The sequence below is a fragment of the Syngnathus floridae genome, chromosome 1, assembly GCF_059516105.1.
Source record: "Syngnathus floridae isolate MCC-2025c chromosome 1, RoL_Sflo_1.0, whole genome shotgun sequence".
Taxonomy (NCBI): Eukaryota; Metazoa; Chordata; class Actinopteri; order Syngnathiformes; family Syngnathidae; genus Syngnathus; species Syngnathus floridae.
The window spans coordinates 7,711,774-7,734,059 of NC_142413.1; the positions used below are offsets into that span (position 1 = coordinate 7,711,774).

At 41.2% G+C, this 22,286-nt stretch overlaps 1 protein-coding gene across 2 annotated transcripts in view; it reads left to right on the forward strand.

The window, feature by feature from the left end:
- The window catches only part of fgf13a (fibroblast growth factor 13a), a 57,999-nt gene that overhangs the window by 30,172 nt on the left and 5,541 nt on the right, over positions 1–22,286 (forward strand). For both annotated transcript variants that reach the window (XM_088382454.1, XM_088382446.1), the window contains 2 exons: positions 14,265–14,375; positions 18,684–18,787. In XM_088382454.1, coding sequence (XP_088238580.1) covers positions 14,265–14,375; positions 18,684–18,787 — 215 coding nt within the window. The remainder of the gene's footprint in view (positions 1–14,264; positions 14,376–18,683; positions 18,788–22,286) is intronic.

Here is a 22,286-nt window from a genome sequence, read left to right on the forward strand (position 1 = left end):
GTAGTTAAGCACATGCTCTGCTTCGTTTTCAGTTCGCAGTCCACAGCAATTAGTCTCATCCGTACCGAGAAAAATAGCTCATTGGCTGCTCACTCAGCCGCGAGAATGTAAGCAGTCGTACGCCGCAAGTGAGGCCCATCTCTATTCATTTCCCACGGCTGCTGCAGGACTGTCGGATCCGGTCCCGCATGGCAACCGCGGGCTTCGGAACTTAGGACAGGCGCATAATAACTTGCTTCGTTTTGCCGTTGACCTTTGTCTCTCAGCGCTGACTCTTGTTTGTCAAAGTCTACGTATTGATGAATAAATAATGTGCGCGTTAATGTGATTTGGGGCCTGGAGAAACTCGGCTAGCTTGGCAGAAAAGTGTCAATCTGCAGTCTGGCAGCGCTACTCTGACCTTTTTAGGGGACCATCTCAAAGCTTACTCGGGCCTTTTTCATCATGTTGAAGGTTACCTAAGTTTTTAGACATTAAAAATTCAGACGTCTTGTTCCAAATCTATATTTAAAAAAGCCAGTAAAAATGGAAAATTTGACAATTTGATCACATCCTTGAAAATCACGACTCAGCTTTATTTAAAGACTCAAGGAGAAATATACAAAGTTCCAATTCATATTTGAAGTTGTATTACAAGTCACCAATGATATTATTTTGACCATTGATATCTCAGCTTTTGTAATGAGCCTCATTTGAATTTGGCAAGCGAGTCTTAATGTCGGGTTCATCAGTCCATAGCGATCTGCCTGCAACTTCGGTCCATTTCCTTTTAACGTGCTGGCCTTGACACTGATTGTTTGTTTACTTGCTTGATAATGGTGCTTAATTGTCTGGAGCGTATCCAGGGTGTTCCACGCTTGCTTTTGCCAATTCTGTCGACTCAAGTGATCTGTGGGAGAATCTATTTTCCCTTCTATACTCTTGTAGCTTCGTAGGGAATAACAGAAGCAAACAAGCGATTTATGATCCCATAAAGATGATGTACAAAGACGCTTGATGTGTCCTGTAAATTAGCTGCTTCAATAACTTTACGAGTGAAAATACTCCAACAAAGCTCACGTGGAGTGGTCTTGTCAAATATTCATTCCCTTTCACAGCATCATTAAGAGCCCGCTGTGATCAAGGTCATTTTAAATGCCTGCGCCAAGACAATGGAGAGGTTAGATATAAATACTGCATAGTGTTAATGAAAGGCTCATTCTTCAAGTGGCGAGTCTGCCAACCGGCTGCGTGTCGCATGCGGCGAGCTTCACCCAGGCCCGCAGCGCTACGCTATTTGCCTCCGCGGGTGTTTGGCAAATGAGCCCCGATGCGAGATACTCATTTGGGTCGCGTGACGTGCCCTTCACCCGTGACGCCAAGTCCCAGCGGAATATTCTGCCGCTTTTGTTGGGTAAAGTTGACATGCTAATCATTTAAAATTGCCAGAGGGGTCAAATGCAGGTCCACAACATAGAAACCCTGACACAGCTTGGCTTCAACCGGCAGGTAAACGATCGAGCTAGAGTTAAAGCCAAATTTCCCTGAAAAATATCCAAATAGATGAATTTGCAAATGCTAAACTGCAAATATGTATTCTAAATCCCAGATTGTTTGACTTTCGAGGTGCCGATATATTTGTGCCAGTGAGATATGGCTACCGATGTTTTTTGTTGTTATTTCGCAGTAGATTGATTTTATAGATTCAACCCTGGTTTGCATGAAAGAAAAACAAATGCTAATAGTGTTTTGACTGTATTCGCTAGAAAGATAGCTGAGATACCAATGAAAAAGTTGAATGCAATAGTGGGCTAAATCCAAACATTTGTCAAATCAATATTTCGCAAAAGGTGATTAAAAATCCACTTATAGTAACATAGAAATGACATTGCAGCCAAGTTAATATTTAATATATTAAATATGTATATATTTAATAATATTTAATTTATGAGTTTTCTGTTAATCTCTGTCCCTCTCTGGGATGTTTCTTGCCATCTTGGAAATTGGAATTGGGCCAGTGTTACACTGATAAATCAAGAAAAAATACTGAGTGCAATAACTGAGTGCCCTGTGTGGTTCTAAATTAAAACCTTGTGTGTGTCCTTATTCATTTCGGCCCCTAACTTAAAAATGACTAAAGTTGGACCACTTTAATCACACATCTAATCACAGCCTGTCATGTCGACCGACGTAAACTGTTTTTTAAAACTCGCACTTTTTTTGCTTGTGTTTGCACACATATTCTCCGGCAGGAATATTAATATAAACTGTTAGCGTAGGATTCTGTCATGTGCTAATAATGTGAAGGGAAAAGGGCAACATGCGGGTTTTGATGAGAAACAGAGGCTCTTCAGTGTAATCATGGAAATGCCACCCAATAGGCTCCCGGGCGTGCATGGACACGTGTGATCCGGTGGGCTTCTGTTGCGTGTTTGCGAGGAATGTGATGTAATGCGCCAACTGGGCGTGCCGATGTTTGCATGCAAATCATCCTCATCATCCTCTTCCTCATCATCATTATCACAAAACCAGCATCTCTAATCTGCTCTTGAATGCCAGCGTGTTGCTGATTACGTCCTAATCTCTTTGACCCAGCACGATGACGGTGCAGATCGCAGGTCAAGCCTGGAGATCCAGGAACTTCCCCGTTTTCTTTTTCTTACCCTATGACATAGGTGTCAAACACAAGGCGGCCCGCCACATCATTTTATGTGGCCCGCAAATACAAGTTGTGCATTCGTATTTTTTAAATATTTGAACAGTTTTTACTAGTCTGTGATTTCAAAACTAGTTATCATTAGTTTGTTGTGTACTGTAAATCATATAAGGCATTGACAGTCATAATGGCCCTCACAATTATGACTACGATGCAACCCACGATAAAAACGAGTTTGACATCCCTGCCCTACGAGGTACCGTGAGTTTGTAAATATACACAGCAGTAACTCGCTTTACCCGCAGATCGTTACCCCGAACCATTTACGGAGCTGGCTTTAGATGGGAGGGGCCCGGAGGGAACAGGCGACATCGTGTAATTACTCCCCCTCTGGTCAAACAAAGATATGGAGCCTACTGTTATGAAGGCCCCAGCGGAGGACACGTATTTGATTGTAATCCTACATTGTGCTTGCGGAGCTTTCTTCTTGTAAGGCAACAACACGTCGACTAAAATAACAGCCTTAATAATTACGCTAGACTGAATGGTACTAAAGAGACTACTGTAGTATCTGTGCCATTGCCACGGAGACCTCTGCATGCAGCGCAAGAAGATTGGTTCAGGAATGAGGGGGGCGGGCACAAATTTTCGTCAGTGTTACTGGGGGCCCCACATAGCATCATATACGTCCTAACCAGCTGCATGACAAACATCGCATTTCAAATACAGCATATTGTACGTTCACATTGTAGTATAAAGCAGTATAGTAAGACCAGGTGCAAAAGCAATTAACCATGCCTGCCATCTAGTGGTGAATGATGTTATAACAAGTTAGATCTATACAGAGGAAATTTGCTATCTGCAAGGGACAGCAACCGGCCTGCAAATCACAAAAATCAGCATGTAATTGACAGCCATTGAAATTCCTTGGATTTTGTAACCCTCGTTAAATTTTTCAAAAGTGCTCTGTGTTCTTGACTAGGTTTTCAGAATTGTTGCTCGTGGCAAAATAAAGTGGTGGTGTTTTCTGATGGGGTGGGTTGGATTCTCCCATGCATGCAAATGGACACCAGCGTGAGCGAAAGACAAAGCGAGGATTGCATTGAGTGGTTTAGGGTTAGCTGAGCAGCAGATGTGAAGATGAGAAAAAAAAGACTTGTGAATGAGGCAAAATACAACACACACTATCACGTTGAGAAACTAACTAAATAGTAATAATGCACTCTTGTACCATCGGATCATTTGGCTTGTCTTTCTCGCTATTTGATGACATCATTAGCAGAGCGGGACCGAAGGAAGCATTAAACGGGGTTTGTTCCTATTTAACCGTTAGCGCAGTCGATTAAGATGCTGCGTGAGAGCGGATTACTGATGTCACCATCCGCAGCGGCCTCTCGCTCTTTCTGCTTGCACGCAGGTCCTCACAACGTGTCCAACAACATCACATCCAGTTTGCACTCATCACTGGTACCGTTTGAGTACGGAACATTTGCCTTGTGTGCTCAACATACTAGTTGGCCTCAAAATGACCTGCTTTTCCAGCATCTCGCCGCAGGCGGCTTGTTAAGATCCCATCGCCGTGTAACGTAGACAAAGGGATTAGATTGGAACAATGTGTTGGGATTTAAGCCCGCGCTGCAATATCGCCAATCTGAGGCCTGACTGTGTTTTTTTAGCGGCGTTTCACACTATGTGCAGACAGAGACCCACTTTTGCCTCACTGCTGCGTTTTGCCCTACTTTTCATTCCTCCGCTCTGGATGGTTCTCTATCAGTGCTGCACTGCTCCTCCCAAACACTCATCTTGCGTCATCCATCACCATTACGCTTCTATTGATTGCTCTCCAGGCTGACGTCATCAGCAAGCATGACGGGATGATAATATCACCAGGAGGTGTCACTAAAAAGTTGATTCTTTTATGTGCTGAACTTCATATTAATTGTATTACGTGGAGGATATGCTGTTAAAAAGCATATGGTTATGTTCCCGCACTTTTTAGGAAGATTTGCTGTTGATGACAGGGTGAACATTTTGTTCATTAACCTCAGCATTCAAAGTCCTCATGAAGTGAAAATAAAGATCTTATCAGTGAGACAATCCACTGAGAAAAGTTGTAAACATCACTGCCAAGTTTGCATTATTGATAAAAAAAAATTATGTTTGCCCTGTGGCAGCCTAGTCACGCACACCAGAAGGAGCCGCAATGAATTATTCTAGATGCACGATGATTTAACTGTCAATATATGTTTTAACAGTGTGCTACATTTTTATTTAAAAAACAGATTTAAATTTTTTGGGGTAGGGTCGAGGCTGGGACAGTTTAAGGACGTTTCCATTCATTCAAATTGGGAAAGATGATTTGAGAAGTACAAGTCGTTTGGTCACCGAACGAAAATCATACAAGGCACGTCTCTTAGTGCAATATATGTATTTTTATTATTTTCCTATTTGGGACGTGTCAGGTATGATTTGCTGAAAAAAAAGCTTGATAGAGTTTAAAAAGTTCTCAAAAATAGTCTACAAACACCAGCAAATCGCGCATCCCTTGGTGTATTGAGCCCTAAGTATAACATTTACACCAGGTTTGCGTCTGAGATGATATCTTTTATCTTCTCTGTGATGTAGCACAATAGTGGAACACATATAGGTCAGCGTCATCTCACTCGCTGTATTTTTGGGCCATTACTGAGGTAAAATTAGCACCGTTTTATTAATACAAGCATTCTGACAGCCTCTTTGACAGCAGCCCCCTCAGATTCCTTCATTTTATCGTTTTGTCCCGTTTACTGTGCCGAGCCGAGAGCCCGTTTCTTAGCAATTAACAGAAGGAGAAAAAAGGAATGAAAGTGACTGGGCTATTTCAACTATCTTTTCAATTCTTCTACCCGGCTTTGCCAAAGGCCCTCTTTTTGACTCACCAGCTATAATTCACACTTTTGATTGCTCACTTTTTGGCAAGTGACCATCTCTTGCTATTGATGTCCCTCCTCCAGCTAGCTCCTGTTGTGCTGCTGGCAAGAGCCAGAATGGACACGCTTCTGACAACACTCATTTAGTGTGTTCTTTTTGGAAGGTAGACTGTGTGTGTTTCGATTGTGCCTGTTGTCCAATTGCCTGCATGTGCACAAACATTTTATGGATCCATCCCTCAGTGTAGTTTACGTATATGCAGTCTATAGCTAGGTAAGCGAATTTACTATTTTACACTACAACTATATTGGCTGTGTGTGTGTGTGTGTGTGTGTGTGTGTGTGTGTGCGCGTGCGTGCGTGCGTGCTTTAATTAATCTGTCTCACGATTGTACTGGGAGCATGCCAGCAGAAACTATCAGTCAGTCACCCACAAAACCTCCGGGCACCCATTACCTATTGCGTCAATCCCTTAATTTCCCTCATGGGATTAATAAAGTAGATCTCTGTCCATGAATGCAAGGTCAGCAAATTGCCCCACGCATGAACAATGTCATATATCTCGTTCATGTGGATAGATGTGATTGCGTTTGCCTTGCTTGTGGTCAGTAATGGTCCAGACTGCTATTTATTTCATACCTCTTCCACAATTTGTGCGATGATGAGGCAAACTCGCTGAAAACAAATGTCTGGCAGCGGCCATGCATCCTGAAACCGCTCCAGCCAGCTCTTTGTCTCGCTGCCATATTTAGCCTCCATTGATGATCTGTGAAAAATATTTTGGTTGTTTTTGTGCCGGAGGGGAAAAAAAGCGAGCAGTCCTGATCATGAGCACTTTGAAGTCAGCGCTGAACTAAAGTTTAGAAGTTACGTGACGGATGCCATAAATTCTGTTGGTCCCTAATTAGCTGCAGTCTGTCTGTCTGTCTGTCTGTCTGTCTAATTGAAGCACACCCCTTTTAATGCCACAAAAGGGCAGCAAAGCACTTTTTTAGTTAGACAAGGCTATGGCTTGACAAAACGATGCTCCTCCCCACACTTCAACATGGATGCTTGTTGCCAGAAGATGGTGCCAAAGCAATATTTTTTGCATTAGATATGGCTTTGCCCTGTGGCACAAAAACATTGACTAATGAAGGAGATATGGTCCGTTAAAGTGAATAAATTCACTATGTATACATAAATCTTAGTTCATGTTCATTTTAAGTTTTTTTTTTTTCTTTTTCTTCAGTGGCGCTAGCAAAATATATGCAGAAGAGATGGGCATAAAATTACTCACTCATGTGTCATGTGTTTAATATACAAAACGCAGTTACTACTTTTTTTATGTAACCTTGCTGCTCTTGTGTGTTTTCGGGTCATGCGTTGACATGATTACTAGGAACCTCCCAGTCAGCTTGAGTGTGTATAACAGTCCCCGCCACCCGTCTCCTCCACTGGAACCTTAAGTGACTGGCGCTCTCCATGGTAATACCCAACCCCCATCCTTCCAACGTTATGTTCCCTCGCCCCTCCGCCCGTGTCGCTCACACCCTCTTATGCATGTGCAGTCTCCATGGTAACGCGTATCACACGGTAGCGCACAGCGGTGCAGCATCTTGTCTTGCACCTGTAAGCACACGGAAGCGGAACCACAGTCTACAGCGTGCTTGGAGCCGGTGTGTTGTCCTTCACGTTAGGTTGACTTGGAATGTTGGCCCGTTCAAACAGCAGGTTTGACATCGGAGGCCAACTAAGGTGAATATTTAAGGCAAGGCAGCTTTATCTTTGGAGCACCATTCATAACCAAGGCAAATATGTAGTGCCAGAAAGCAAAAAATAAAATTGTAAGATTAAAATTGGGATGAATCCCAGCAAAAAATCGGGAAAATTTTAAGGAGAAAACAGCAATAAAATGACCCGCAAAATGAAAGCAAAAAAACCTGTATATTTTTGATTCATGAAAAAGCAGCAGTGTACAATAAATATTTCAGTTGAAATTTAAATACCACAATAATTTGGAAACACTCAAGAAGGGCAAGGCACCATTGTGGAACAAAGGGTCCGTGTTATGGTCAATTGAGGAGCTTCTTTTAGACAAAAGTAGCACTTTGCTGTGATCTTGTATCATATTGGTACTATGTTGAATCAAGTGCAGAAGCAACATCTGGCCAAAAGGTATGATTTGACGCCATCTTGTGGTATCTTTGTCTCAAAGAACCATGTTGAGGCGAGTTGGGGACCTTTGTTTAGATAAAAGTAGTACTTTGCTGCCATATTGTGGCATCTTGGTGTTAAATCACCACTGTATGTAGAAGTGAGGAATGTTCTAGTTTAAGTTAAGTCCAGACTCTTACAGCAGATGGACCGTAATTCTTAGGAATTTACGCAAACACAGAGCAGTCTGTGAGTGTATTGATTGAAATGATGACCTCCAGAAATGTCACTATGAGTGGTCATCACTCCTTCCTGACTGTCTCTCTTCTAATAATATTTGCATTTAAATGAATAGTTTTCAGGCTTGACCGTTTGACTTTATGTGACAGCTGAGCCCATGTTTTGTATTTATTTATTTTATGGCAGACAACCTGAAGATGAAGACGCGTCGGTCTGGCTGTTTGTAGTAGAGAATTCAAACGAGACAAATATAGCTTATTTCAAAACAGAGCTTGCAGCAAGAACGAGAGAAGGCAAAGCTTTTGGTGTTTTGATGGATTGAAAAACACGCAGAGCAAATAATTGCGGAAACAGTCTCGTTTCTTTGGCAGTAGAATTTCTTTCTTTCAGGGATAGATTTTGGCCTGATGTCTACTTGCAATTAATTAGTCGTAAAGTTCACTTCATTGCCGTAATCCTGCACGACAGCTTCATTGAATGCTTTCGTAATTGTTCATCGGTGTGAATCTCAAGTGTGCCCTGAGTGGCGACCAGTCTTTGGTGTACCAATGTCACATTCACAACGTCTCCCGAATGAGAATAAGTCCTGTTAAAATTTAATCAAAGAAAAGAAAACCTATATAAAGTGGCCAGTGTGCTCGCTGCAAGATGAACTCTGGGTAGACAGTTGTCTTCTGCCATCTAGTGGTCACAAGGGTTAAGCTATAAAAACTGTCGGTGACAGCGGCAAATGGCTCGGCGAGAAGGATAATAATAATAATAATAATAATGATGATAATGTACCATCTTAAATACATGAACATGAAGCGCTTTGACAGAACAGGAGAGCATAAATAAAGCAAAGTAACACAAATGCAAGCATAAAACCTCACATATCAAGACAAATTGAGGAACCCATTTAATAAGTAATAAATGCCTGCTCCCCCAACAAACCCGAACCCAAATAGGTGTGACAGTACAAATCTAAACTAAAATATTGCAACAACAGAAAGATAGAAAGTAACAAAAGCTATCAAAACACCCACATTAAAGCACAGCTCGTAACCAAGCCAGACGCAAACATAACTAAGCATAGGAAGCAAGAAATGACAAATGGTAATGCAATAATCTAGCATCATCCTTCAGCTTCTCCGGCGCTATAGTTAACCGAGCTGGTTGTTATTGTCAGCTAGTGTATGCAAGGAAGCCCCGCCCATCCCCACTCGCCTGGGAGATTGGCAAAGCAAAAACATGACAACCTGCAACACAGACAGGGATAACCAGAATACAATCAACCTATTTGCAGTATTCGCAGACCCCTTGTTGGATCAAAATCGTGAATTACTAGGTCAAATCCTCAACCCAATGCGCATGAATCTTAAAAAAAAAATCTGAAAATTTAAAAGTTTTTGTCACGTTTATAAGTCTATAAATAGAAAAAATCAAAGTGACGATTATAACTACAAATAAGTACTTTTATGGGATGCAATAAAGCCAGTACGGCACATGATGGATTGTAGTGTAATGGTTGCTTGTCATCAATTTGTCAAAGTTTACAGAAGCAGGCTGCATTTTGTTAGGTCCTCATTGCAGCTTTGCCAGAGGAGATAAATGTCCTTGTAAACGCTCTTTGAGGAAGGTACACGCCGCCCTATTGTTGTCTCACTCGATTGCGTCGATATTTGTTCGGTCCAGAGTGGAAAGGCCCACAATAACCGGTTTAGTCGGCGCATTATCGGATCACTTTACAGTGTCTGTGTAACGTGAGAGCAAAGTCTTGTCTGCTCCCCCGCATGACAAAAAGTGTCCATTTTTCGACCACTTTCAACCTGAACACCCCGCCCGTGCCCGCGCACACACGCCCGCATCAGCCCCCCAAATGAATGTTTAATGAGCCTTTAAGTCCTAATGTCGCTTAATGTCCTATAATGATCTTCCCGTCGGTGGCCACGCCTCGACCGACGCTCGCTCCTTTCTCACGCGCATCTTCTGATAGTTGTTGTCGGCTGCCCGCTCCAACTTTACTGCTCCAACGACGCCTGCCGACTGCAATCCGCCACAAGTCTTCAGACCATGAGTTTCCCTTTAAGAAAAACAGTCTCAGGTAGGCTGCGGGGTGTATATTTTTAGCATCCTTGATTATGTTTTTTAGTGTTGTATTTTTAGCGCTGCAAATCGGAGTGTCTTTCGAAATGTGTGTGCGCTGTCCTTGGTGCTGAAATGTGAATCTGTGGCTCATTGTGGCTGGTTAAACTTTGTGTTTACGTTTATTGTGTTTCACGCCCAACGTGCGTAGCTTTTCTAGGTCAATACTCCTTTTAAGGTATACTTGGCTCTTAATTTTTACAGATTGAGCATAAATAAACCTCTGTGAAATGAATCAAATATTGGTTGCTTAATGGGACACTGTGCGATTTAGGCAGCATGGTGGATTTAGTGGTTTTCAAGTTGAGGATTTGAATCTCGACTTTGACCTCACTGTGTGAATTTACATTTTAGAATGGGGTTCCTCCGGATACTTTGGCCTCCTTAAACATAGCAAAAACTTGCATGTTGGGTCCGACTCTTAATTGTTCTTAGTTGCAAATGTGAGTGGTAATTGCCCAGAAATTGTACAGAAAATTTTCATGCTTGTTTCCTAACCGACTTGTTGGGTTGCTGTAGATTTTGAGCAGATTGGGTTAATGTTGACGCAGCAAAATAGGCTGAAGATTGGATTTGGATGGCCTAAAGCTGGTCGCCATTTTTGACACTTTGGCTGTGTAGTGAAGTTGGAGTAAAATAAAGACAATGTTTGCAGGACATATTATACACGCAAAAAAAACGGTTGGTCAAAAAAAAAAAAAAAATATATATATATAACAGTTTGGGTCAAGACGGAATCAAGAATTTGACCCAAATGTTGCATAAAATAACCCCAAAGGTCATTTTGTACAAAAATACAAACAAACTCCAAATTGTTTTTACACAATAACCTTGTTTAACCCAAATTCCTCACTTGACCCAAAAACATTTGCCTAAAATTGTGTTATTTGACATTTATTTGATATACATCCCAACTGTTTTTGGAATGCTGTCTGGATTTCTCAGTGAGTGGATCGCTTGATCTTGGATTAGCGTTCAAATTGGATCAGTCATTTTAGTAATTTTAACACATTAAGACAACCCCTATGCTTGGAAGTTGAAATGGAACCCTTTTTGCCGATTGCTGGTAGTCGGGGTGTGGAGAGTCAATTACTTCAGTTCTACCTTTGGACACCAGAGGGAGCCATTCGTTAGTTAGTCAAGCTCTGAGTGTCTCAGCGAGTGAGTGCGGTAGAATCACTTTGTAATCATTTTCAGAATGATTATTCTTTGTTTCAAGGAACAAAACTACCACGATTTGCACGTAAAATTTTTCAGTATTTGATGACAATGGTCATTGGTTAAAATTTTCGAATTTTGTATGTTTTTCTTAATACATGGGCAACATTGTGACGTAGTGGTTAGCACAGATTCTCTGAGATAAAATCATCTGATTCCAGATATGTTTTAAAGTAGACAATACAGCTACTTATATATAATAAATGATCTAATGATTTAAATAAATAAAAAAATCACAAAAGCACGTGATGAAGAAAAATGAGTAAATTCAACATAACAGTTTGCCTCAACTTAGTAACTGTAGGTGTTTTCAAATTGTACTAATAGCATGTCTTCAATCAATTAACACATTTGAATGATCACATTTGAAAAGGGAACATATAGTTTTACTCCACACATATTTTGAAAAGAAAAACAGTCAATAATGTATAGTATTTTGTGTGTTCGATCTTCCTCATGTATTTTTATTGATTCAAGATAAATAATGACTTCTCAAAGACCAACATGCACATGCTACTTTGGGAGCCAGTGCAATTGTGGTAGGAATACAGACAGTTCTTGGGACGGTTCCAAGAATTTTCTGTTATGAGAAGTACATATGGCATGTGCACTTTAAATATTACCCCCACCCCCACCCCCCTGTTTCTCAAAAACATAAATGCAGTCCACATAATTTAGGATTTCTGCTCAACATGATACCTAGCCACCTTTCTGCTCATTTCCAAAAGGATCAAATCAGTTATGCCTTATAATGACCATTCCTCGCACACGTGCCGGCTGCATCTGAGTGCGCTCTCACATCCCCCCCCTCCCCTCTTGCTGCTCATTGTGCGAGTTGGAGGTGGGATGCTCTCAGGCAGCGCTCGGCAGTCTGCGCTTCGCCTCCAACATGAGGCACGCACCGCTGCTACTTGGCCTCGCCTCCTTTCGAGAGAGCAACCAAAAAGCCATGTCGCTTATAGGTTGACATCCATCCGAGCCTCTCTCCCGCTTTGATCTTCGTCTTCGTCAACTCGTGAAGACAAGTGCGTTGCAAACAGGTGTTTGCCGGTGCAGCGGCACGGTGGAGCCTCGCTGGGAAGGAGAGCGTGTGCAGCCGCAGGATGATGCAAAAGAGCTTCAGAGAACATTTGCGGAGAAAATGATGCGGCTGGAGGGAGAAACTCTTGGTCCACGATGGAACACCTTCTAGGTGAAGTCAATTCCCGACTTGGGATCTGGATTTCATTTGACTGACTGAAGCTGCTTCACTGAGATTTAGTTAGCAAGCAGCGGGACCTCCATCTCAGCTTGTGACTTGGACTCAAGACAATCTTCCAGCTGCCAAAGTGGCCATGGCGGCAGCCATCGCCAGCTCCCTCATCAGGCAGAAAAGGCAGGCAAGGGAGCGGGAAAAGTCCAACGCCTGCCGCTGCGTCAGCAGCCCCAGTAAGAGCAAAGGAAGCTGCGACAAGCCCGGCCGGCTCAATGTATTCTCCCGGGTCAAACTCTTCGGATCCAAGAAGAGGCGCAGGAGACGGCCAGGTCTGTTGCGTAACATTCTCTTCGATTATCGGGAGAAATGTGAAATATAGGACTCATTTATATCCGTGAGTGAAACTGTTAATCATCTGACAAAGTTGGGGCTGGTGTCAAAGGAATCCCACCTGGTGTTAAGGGTCCACTGAGAAGTCAACCTGCGTCATCAAAAAAAAAAAAAAATATATATATATATATATATATATCACCCTAGATACAGCATGCTCATATACTTGATGCTGAATTTGTCGCCTTTATTTTGGAAAACATTTAATTGTTTACTTTAGTTGGAAACAAGAAGATTATCATTTAAGACATTGCAATTGCTTTACACTCACCATACTCGGTGTTTACCAACTTTTATTGGGTCAAGATATAAATTTAATTCAATAAAAATCTTTCGGCTCACCATCACATTATATATACTTTGTAGAACAAAATCATGATAATGTGGTCTCAGTTTACTGAGAAAATTCTTGTTCAGTGTGGAACCTTCATGACGAGTAATGTAAGTTATCAGCAAAAAAGAAATAATAATGTAAGTAGAATAACTGTTAAAAATAATTAAGTTACTCACAAAGATTGGTTCAAGTTTAATTTACATTCATTTCTTTCTTGTGGTATTTGAGATTGACAATTTGAATGTGACTAGTTCATTCTCAGAAACATGCCAGTTCTAAGCAGGTGTGCACACTTGTGCAACCACATTACTCCAGTTTATATTTTACTTCCTCTCAAAGATTTTAAAACGCTGTACCGGTCGATCACAGGTCACAATAATAATGGAAAAAGTTTTGAAATCTCACTTTACCCTGGCATTTGAACAAGGGTGTGTTGACTTTTTATGTGCATTGTCCTCAAACACTGATCCCATAGAACTCAATCCTCAACACGAGAGCCAGAAGAAACGTGACCATGTGCATTTACATTGCTCTGGGAAGCGAATCCAAATCCATTTCTGGTCCACTTCACTGGTGAACCCACACACAAGGGAGACTTGAAGCAGATCCACTTTGCATATGTTAATATTGAACCGCCGCATTACTTGTAGTTTGTGTTGAAATATACTCAACAAATTGCTGACTAATCACTCCAAGTTTGTTTGAGAACATCCTCCAACACGAGTACTTCTTTCATTTGCATCTAATAGAATATTTACAGTTTCACCCGCCACCGAGATGGAATGGCAAGAAAGCTTTGAGTGAAAGTCAAACGGGAGTATCAGTAAGATGAAAGGCCTGGTTAACCGCACCTACACTTGGGACACTAACAAAAGCGTAGAGAGCATTTGGCTCTTATCAGACAACATGCTGATGGAAGACAGTCGGGCGGCTTCTTGTCTTTAGCACTCATGCCCTGGCAAATGAAATGTTGTTGCTTTGGTGACTATGAAGGTAAAAATGAAGAGTCATCACAACAGAGTGTTCTCACATAAAGCCCGCTGGCGATATAACCTAAAGCCCCATCTTCCATTGCTTCCACAGAGCCCCAGCTGAAGGGGATCGTGACCAAGCTGTACAGTCGACAAGGTTTCCACCTGCAGCTGCAGGCAGACGGAACCATTGATGGAACCAAGGAGGAAGACAACGGCTACAGTAAGTCTCCGAGGAACGCCCGCTATGTAAATGTCTCTTAAACGATATTTAGTTTATTTGCTTTTCATTGTTGTTTGTGAGAAAACAACACAAATACAAAATCAGTGGTGGCTGCTCAGTTGATGATGGCTAAACAGGAAGCTCACCTCATCAGCTTGTTGGGAAATGCTACAGCTGACAGTCCTGGGACACAGATTTCATAAAGGGTTGGGTTAAAAGAAAAGTTAAAAAAAAAAGAAGAAGCTAATTTTGGGGGCTATTCATTTAATCTAAAAAGTTGGGTCAGATGACTCACCCCAAAAACAGCCCAACGTTTTCTGCTATTTTGGGTTATTCATTTGACCCAACTGCTTTAAATAAAAAACCTGATAAATTGAATCTGTCCCGTTTTGGTCTCATGAAGGTTATTTTTGACCCAACTGTTTTTACACTTTCCAACTGCCGGGTCTAAAATTGGACCGAGCGACTAACTTGGGTCAACCCAACTTTGGGTTGTTTTTGCTTGCACAGGAATTGGGTTGTTTTGAACAGTTGGGTCGAATTGACCTTAGTTAATGGGTCGCTCCAATAGGCTCACCTGATTTCACGTCATTTAATTTTTTATTTTCCACATTCTTATTTCTTTATCTTTGAAACTTGTGTGTGTGTGTTTGTTTGTGTGTTTTCTACTGCCGTGAGAAAGTTCTTTTGTGTGCCACACTCTTGTGTAAACCAATACGTCCCGATGACTGCCTCTCCACCCACCTACTTGTTGTTTTCCAATAAACAGATTAAAAAGCAGATCAATGGAAAAGCAACAGCGTAGCCACTTGTCTGCTGTGGCCATAATGCAGCAGCAATGGGCCGCTTATAATTAGCTGTGCTCTTCCACCAGCACACTGTTTAATGAACCTGTCTGATACATTCACTTTGCCCGCCGTGCGAGATTGCCGAGGAAAAGATCGGCAATCCGCACTGAAATAACACTTTGTCCAATCTTCTGCCTCAATGAAATGGCAGCAACGTTTACTAAACAGCAAGCAGCGGGAGTGCCAATGAAAAAAAAAAAAAGACATACAATTATACTACACTACACCTGCATTGTAAAAAGTGACCTTGCGATAGTTGTGAGGAGCAAATGAAAGAGTACTGCTTGAATTAGAAAAAGGAGGAAGAGTGAAGACTTTGCAGGACTCCAAAAATAGCGTTGTTGGGTGCTGGGTGCGCTTGTCTCCATGGTGACGGGGAGCGCAGTCCTCTTGGAGCTATTGGTGTCTTGTGATGGTGGGAGAGGACCTACTCAAACGCACACGCACATACAAGTAAGAACAAGGGTTTGATCCTCGCTAGCGTGGTGCACTTCCCGTCGCTAGAACAAAGTCAGAAGGAGCAAATTAGATTCCAACATAGCCCATCAATTTAGTTCAAACAAACTATTTTGGAGTGGCAGGCGTCTGGAGAAGTGGCAATTAGACAGGGTGAAATTCTACATGTCTGCAGGGAAGCCAGGAAGAAGGACTCGCTGCATTCTAAATGTGAGAGAGGAGAAAGAAGTCTCAAGTCGAGATTTTGACAGAGATACTCCGTTCCAGAATAATGGAGCCCAAAAAGGGAATGATTTTCCACCAGCGGCCCTCTCGTGGTCCATGGCAGGGTTGCAGGTGGTCCGCAAAATTGGAAATGGAAAACAATTTTTAAATATAAAATTGATTTACTATTTGGATTTGATTTTTTCCCCCAGCTAATTTTGTGAATTATTTACCCATCCAAATGATGTCAAATGTAGCTGAGATTCCCAAAATAGACCCCAAGAAGCAAATAAATAGCCTGTATAGGTGTATCCTCCTTCAGTGCATAATAAAACAATATTCCTCCAAAACCTGTTGAAAACCCCTACCAAGGGTCTTCAAGGGCCTTTGATTGATAATAATATCACTATAACAATGTATTTTTTTTCCAAACATAAATATTGCAACTGATATTTGATCCAATAAATAAATAATCACATATTCAACATCATGAATAAAATTAGCTATAGACTCTAATAACTTAGCGTGACGTCATCAACAGACACAAGCCCCCCCAAGCCGAGCTGAGCTGGCCACCCGAGTAGATCTGGTACCTACATCGGTACTTCATGAGTTTAATGTTCCACTGAACAGAAGTTGCTCAAGTCCGGAGTATGAGATGGACTTTTTGCGCAATCAACCTATCTATGTGTCCTCTAGCACCGCCCTCAGCCATATCTGCACCTGCAAAGGTCAGTGTGTAGTTAGAGGCCAGCACTGGCTCCCCTCCTTCGGGGTTTTCAGGTGTTTTCCCGGAGCCAGGAACTAATTGGGCTCCCCCGTTTTGAGATTGAGCGGCTGGTAATCCATGTGAACTGAAGAGGACTGATGGTGTGCGTGCGTGTGTTGCAACATGAGTGCAGTCACCTCAGTGAAGAGGAGGGCATTTATAAAAAGACTCCTCGTTGAGAGATGTTGACATGTTATCAAGGAAGACAAAATGGAGAACAACATGCTTCCTTCCATTCTTACAGAAAGGTCGACTTCTTACCCAACAAGTTCGTCCCAACGGACAGTTACTGAAAGGATCAATGCCAACCCGAAATTACATAAATGACATCAAATGAAATTATAATTTTTTTACTGATTCAAAAAAGTGTGTCCCAATACTTTTGTCTGGTCACGTTTCCCGGTTTGCCCTCTATCCCCTTTTCCTCACGATTGTGCTGTGTCGGCGATTGTCGCAGTGCCGCCCCCCCGGAGCAATCAGGGTTCGTGTCATGCTCCATTCCAGTTGGACGTGCAGACACGTGGAGCCGAGAGAGTGGAAGGGCCGGGTGACGGCTATCGAGCCTCTCAGCCCACCAAGAGTCGACCGTTGACGAGCCTTTGCAGTTTGTGCGTGTCTGTGCCGTTCAAGCGATAAGGATGAATGTAATGGCCCATCTAAAAGCTTCTAGGGGCCACTTTGCTCTGAGATATCCAAAGACACACACCATTGCAAGGACATGCCGTGACCTATGGCTCAACTGATATGAGAAACGGAACGGAACACATATATTGTGGCATGTTTACATCAATGCTAAACTTAAAGATAAACATAATATTAATTATTCAAGTCAGATTTTAAAGCTTCAAGATATTGTTCTGGTTGCAAATTAGCATTTTTCTTTGTTGCTGTTTTTTTTATTATTATTATTATTATTTTTTTTTTTAGAAAAACTCAATCCAACTCACAATGCGACTGTTCTCACCATCATTTTTGAAAGCAGCACTGTTTGGGAGCATATCCAGAAAAGAACCCACAGCAGTGAAGTTTCACTCTTTGTTGGTTGTGTTTTGTTGCCTTTATTCAGCTTGCAGGTTCCCTGCCAGCATTTTATGGAGCACAGACGCTCTTATACAACACAAGGCCGACCGATATTAATTAGATGTACCTCATTGACTGGCGAGGATGCTGTTGCTGCTCTCAGCCGCACGCGTTGCGCTCTCGTTGACACGTACAGAACTCACACACAATGCGTTTGCGCTTCAGTGTGTAAAAAGCACCAAAAAAAGATGATTTGAACAAGCTGGTAATCATTTTGTGACTATGCACACAAAACAAAGCTAACAGATTAATCACACACAATTATATAGACATATAAAAAAAAAAAAGATTATTACATGCATACATGGCACTGTTGAGCTTTTGTAGCCACATTTGCATTCAGGGTCATAAACTAGCAACATGTACTAAAGCCTTTAATGGTGCCTTTTAAAGCACGAGTAAGCAATAGTTGTATTTGTGTTAGCCTTGGGGCTGTGAGGTGTTATTTGATTTTATACTGCTACTGTAAATATGGATTGACTGCAGTGATTGCATGTTTGTTGAAATTCGTTTGATACCCACTCACTACTAAACCACAAAAAAAGTTGTTTTTATGGGTAAAGACATGCTCTGTTTACTTGCTGGGCATAACCCAATTTTTGACAAATGTCAAGGTTGCAAGTCTTGAAATAAACATTCTCCAGTCTAATGTTTGAGCTCTATTCTCGATTCTAATTCTATTAAATCTTTGAAATGACTTTTTCTTCTCCAGTTTTTTCCCATCAAATGACACCTGAACCATTTTCTAGAGGATCATATTTAAAACAAAATTGTTTTGTTTTACATAAGCTTTTTTTTGGATTGGTCATCTGAGGATTAATACATAAACTTGGTCATTGGTTTATTGATATTATTTTTATATTTTATTTATTGGTGGTGTTCTGCAGGGTTCTGTACTAAGTCCTTTTACAATTGCCTCTACATTTGCTTCTCTTGTGTGTTTCCCTCCAGCCATGTTCAACCTTATTCCGGTGGGTCTGCGAGTGGTGGCCATCCAGGGGGTGCAGACCAAACTCTACCTGGCTATGAACAGTGAGGGCTACCTTTACACGTCGGTGAGTATCGGGCCACATGCACCCGAGTTTGTGTGTGTTGACAAATAACTGTTGGATTTGAAAACATGTTGCGTTCGAGGACATCTGCTGCTTGGCGTCAACTGTACTTGCATTCAAACAGTTTTACAAACTAACATACTGTACATCACGAAGGACTAACAGATGGACTTTATTGTGTGTCGGGCTGTTAAATGTCATCTGCCGTTGTTAGCACAGTCATGCTAATGAGATCAGACGGTTCATGCTCACACTGTGTTGGCGTTTATGCCTCGAACAACATGGCAGCTGCTGTGTGTTATCATAAACAATGTTATAGAGGCCAAAGTGGAGTATTGCATGTAGATTTCTTTTGGGGTGTCTTTTATTGGGAAATGCTCAGATGCTACAATTAGTTTGTATGCAGCTGTCAGCATGACTGCAAAGGAAAAAAAAAAAAAAAAGCAAAAAAGTATCTTTCATTTCTGCCACATGTAACGAGTTTGTGTTTGGGTAAACAAGCGCGTAGACGAGACAAACATGCATTTGACAGACACTCCTTGTAGTCAAATTAGTAAAGATTGTTCTGCACCACTAAAGGTCGCAATTGGCTGCGTCAATCTTCTGTTGAAGCACACAAGTTTAACAAAGTTTGTTTTGTTTATATTCTTTTCCAGGAAATAGTTGCCTTCAGGGATTCCCACGCCCATGACCTTTTCATTTATGTTTAAATGGATTTATATCCGCCCTAATTTAATTTGGCTTCTGGCACTCATTCGATTTGAGTGACTTCAATTTAAAAGTTAAATGTTTTACAAGAAAATAAATCAAATGTAAAGTTATTGACAGTAGTGAGCAATTGCTTGACAAATTAGCTCACCTATGGGCAAAATATCACACTCATTGCGATAGACTACACTATCTGAAGCCCCTCCCGGACATTTACACACTATTTATATTTTAGTACTACAGGAGTCCACGAATCCCAGTGAGTGAGATTCAATAATGTGTGCTGAGTGTGTATACTATATATAAAAAACAAAAAACTTATGCGGCATAATATAAGATTTATGAGATAAAAATCCATATGGCGAGCAGCGATGTGCAAGACTGGTTTTGTTTCATTTGTTTTACGATGAAGTAGTTTTACAAGGTGCCTTAGGATATGAGCTGTCGTTTGGCTGATTGTTGTTTTTTGTTTTTTTTACATGCTAGTGTCGTATGGTGGCATCAAGCTGTTTCATGCCATTTCTGTCATACAAAGAATAAAACAGAGAAGTCTTGAGAGTATTAATTAGTTTGATCCTACTCAAGAACACATTTTGGAGTTCTGCAAGGTTCCATGCTAAGTCTTTGTCTAAAGCTAAATTGGAGCTCATATTTTCCACTGTGTAATGGGTGGCAGCAATTATGCTCGTCATATATGCAGTCCAGGAGAATATAAAAGATCTCTTGAAACCACGCATTATTGTGGCCAATATTTCAGGGAGTGAGTTGCTCAGATTGTAATTATAAATTTCCAAAATGAATAATTCCCATGATTTTCTTTTGGGCCATTCAACATTTATTTTGCTGTCATATGTGAGCTTACTATGCTATATGTAAGTTTTTTGCAGATATGCTGTAGAAGCATACATGAAGTAAAAAGAGCAAGAGCGTGAGAGAGCATGAGCCGTGAGAAGAGAGCATGTGTGGGAGAGGCAGAATGTACCAGTGAAAATATATTCATCCAGCAGCGTCAATGTGTGGGAGAAAAAAAAACGGCAATTAATATGTATTTCACTTTCCTACCGCATCCTCTACTTTTGCAACAAGTAGAAAAAAATTCAAATGCATTCAATGTAGAAATGCAAGCTGATTAGGCTTAATATGTAGTTTTGTTCAATTATGAGCTAAGTGGTGCTTAGCGCCCACGTTTCACATGGTGTTATTAAGTTCTTGTCATTTTTCAATTACACTGACTCACCGATGCTCCCGTTTCGTCTGGACCGAATGAAAAAATGAGAGTGAAGGCCTTCTGGAAGAAGATCTTTATGAGGTTACGTGGGTCAGTGTGACTGATGCATGCTCACGATTTGGCTAAGACTACTTTTGAGTTTAATCCAGTAAGTAAATATAGACAAAAACATTCGGCTGAGTTGCAAGGTTTGAGTAAGAAGGTTTTTTTTTTTTTTTTTTTTTGCTCAGCCACAGTTGTTAAAACGTATTTGCAACAGAGCATTTGATATAATTACACTCACTAGAAAATGTGCATTTATTGAATGCCTAAAACCTTTAATGAACAGGCTAAACATCAACGTAACTGTGACGAAAAATAACTACTGATAGTTTTTGTAAAGTTAAATAAAAAATGTAAATATCATCTTGTGAGCAAAATGTCAAAACATTTATTGAATGATAACATAATACGTTAAAAAAAAGTTCCCCACAACTGGTTTTAAATACATTTTGTAATCTCCTAAAGCATTTTCTAAAGACACTCGACTAACAAAACAAAACAGAAAAATTACCAAAATTAGCTTTATCAATAGCACCAATGAAGACATCTTGCGTTGAACATTGTAATATGTTCATTAAACTTGCAAATTTTCATTTTTAATATGGTTCTTAGACCGAAAATGGTTCTATCGGTGTGCTTGAACTTCCCCCTTTCATGATACATACCGTGTATGTAGAGCTGTATCAATACAACATCCCGGCTTCATTCCAAAACAAAGCGCCCGTCATTGCGCTCTGGCCTTGTTTTCCCATCTTGTTAAATATGTACTTTGCTCACATCCATGCCTTTTCAACCGTGCAAGGTTTGGTAAATAAGCATCACTGTCACGTTCCACTCCAGTGATCTGTGTCATTCATGTGTATTGTCTGCAATGAGGAGTGTGGATTTTTTTTAAAAGCTCACTCAAGTTGCATTCTAATCCACTACATTGCAGACAGGGAATTAAAAAAAAAAAAAAAAAAACAGACTTGGCAAGGTTTATCTTTCATTGTTTGTCTGGAATTGCACACCGCGCTGGCTCCATTGGCGCGATGGGTGTCATTTCATCTCGGATATGGCAGCCGAATACACACGGGGCCTCGCTGGGCATCGATTTGGCCAATGTTGTGGAAGATTAGCCGAGCGGCCGTTATCTCCTTCGAGGCGATCAAATCCAGGTATTTCTCCTGCCTCTGATTGGATCAGGAAAATATTACTGGGCAGTGATTACTCCCCAGAAGGCAACATAACGCAGCTTAAGAGTGGATTATAATTGATACCACAGCATCCACTTAACAGTCGCCTGCTAAATGCTAATTGCGTGTTAGAGCAGCACTGGCAATGCAAAAGAAACAGGAAGTGAGATTGTAATTGACTTGGAGTGAGTCATACTGTAAGCCTACATTGATGAGCCTGTACTGGCCCAAAAAGACTCGCGTGTTGGAGAAATGCCGCTGGGTGTTGATGACAACAAGCTAGTACAGAGGGGGAGAAAACAAGCTGCTGCAGCCGCCAAAATCACAAGTAGGATAGAAAAGGCTGAAA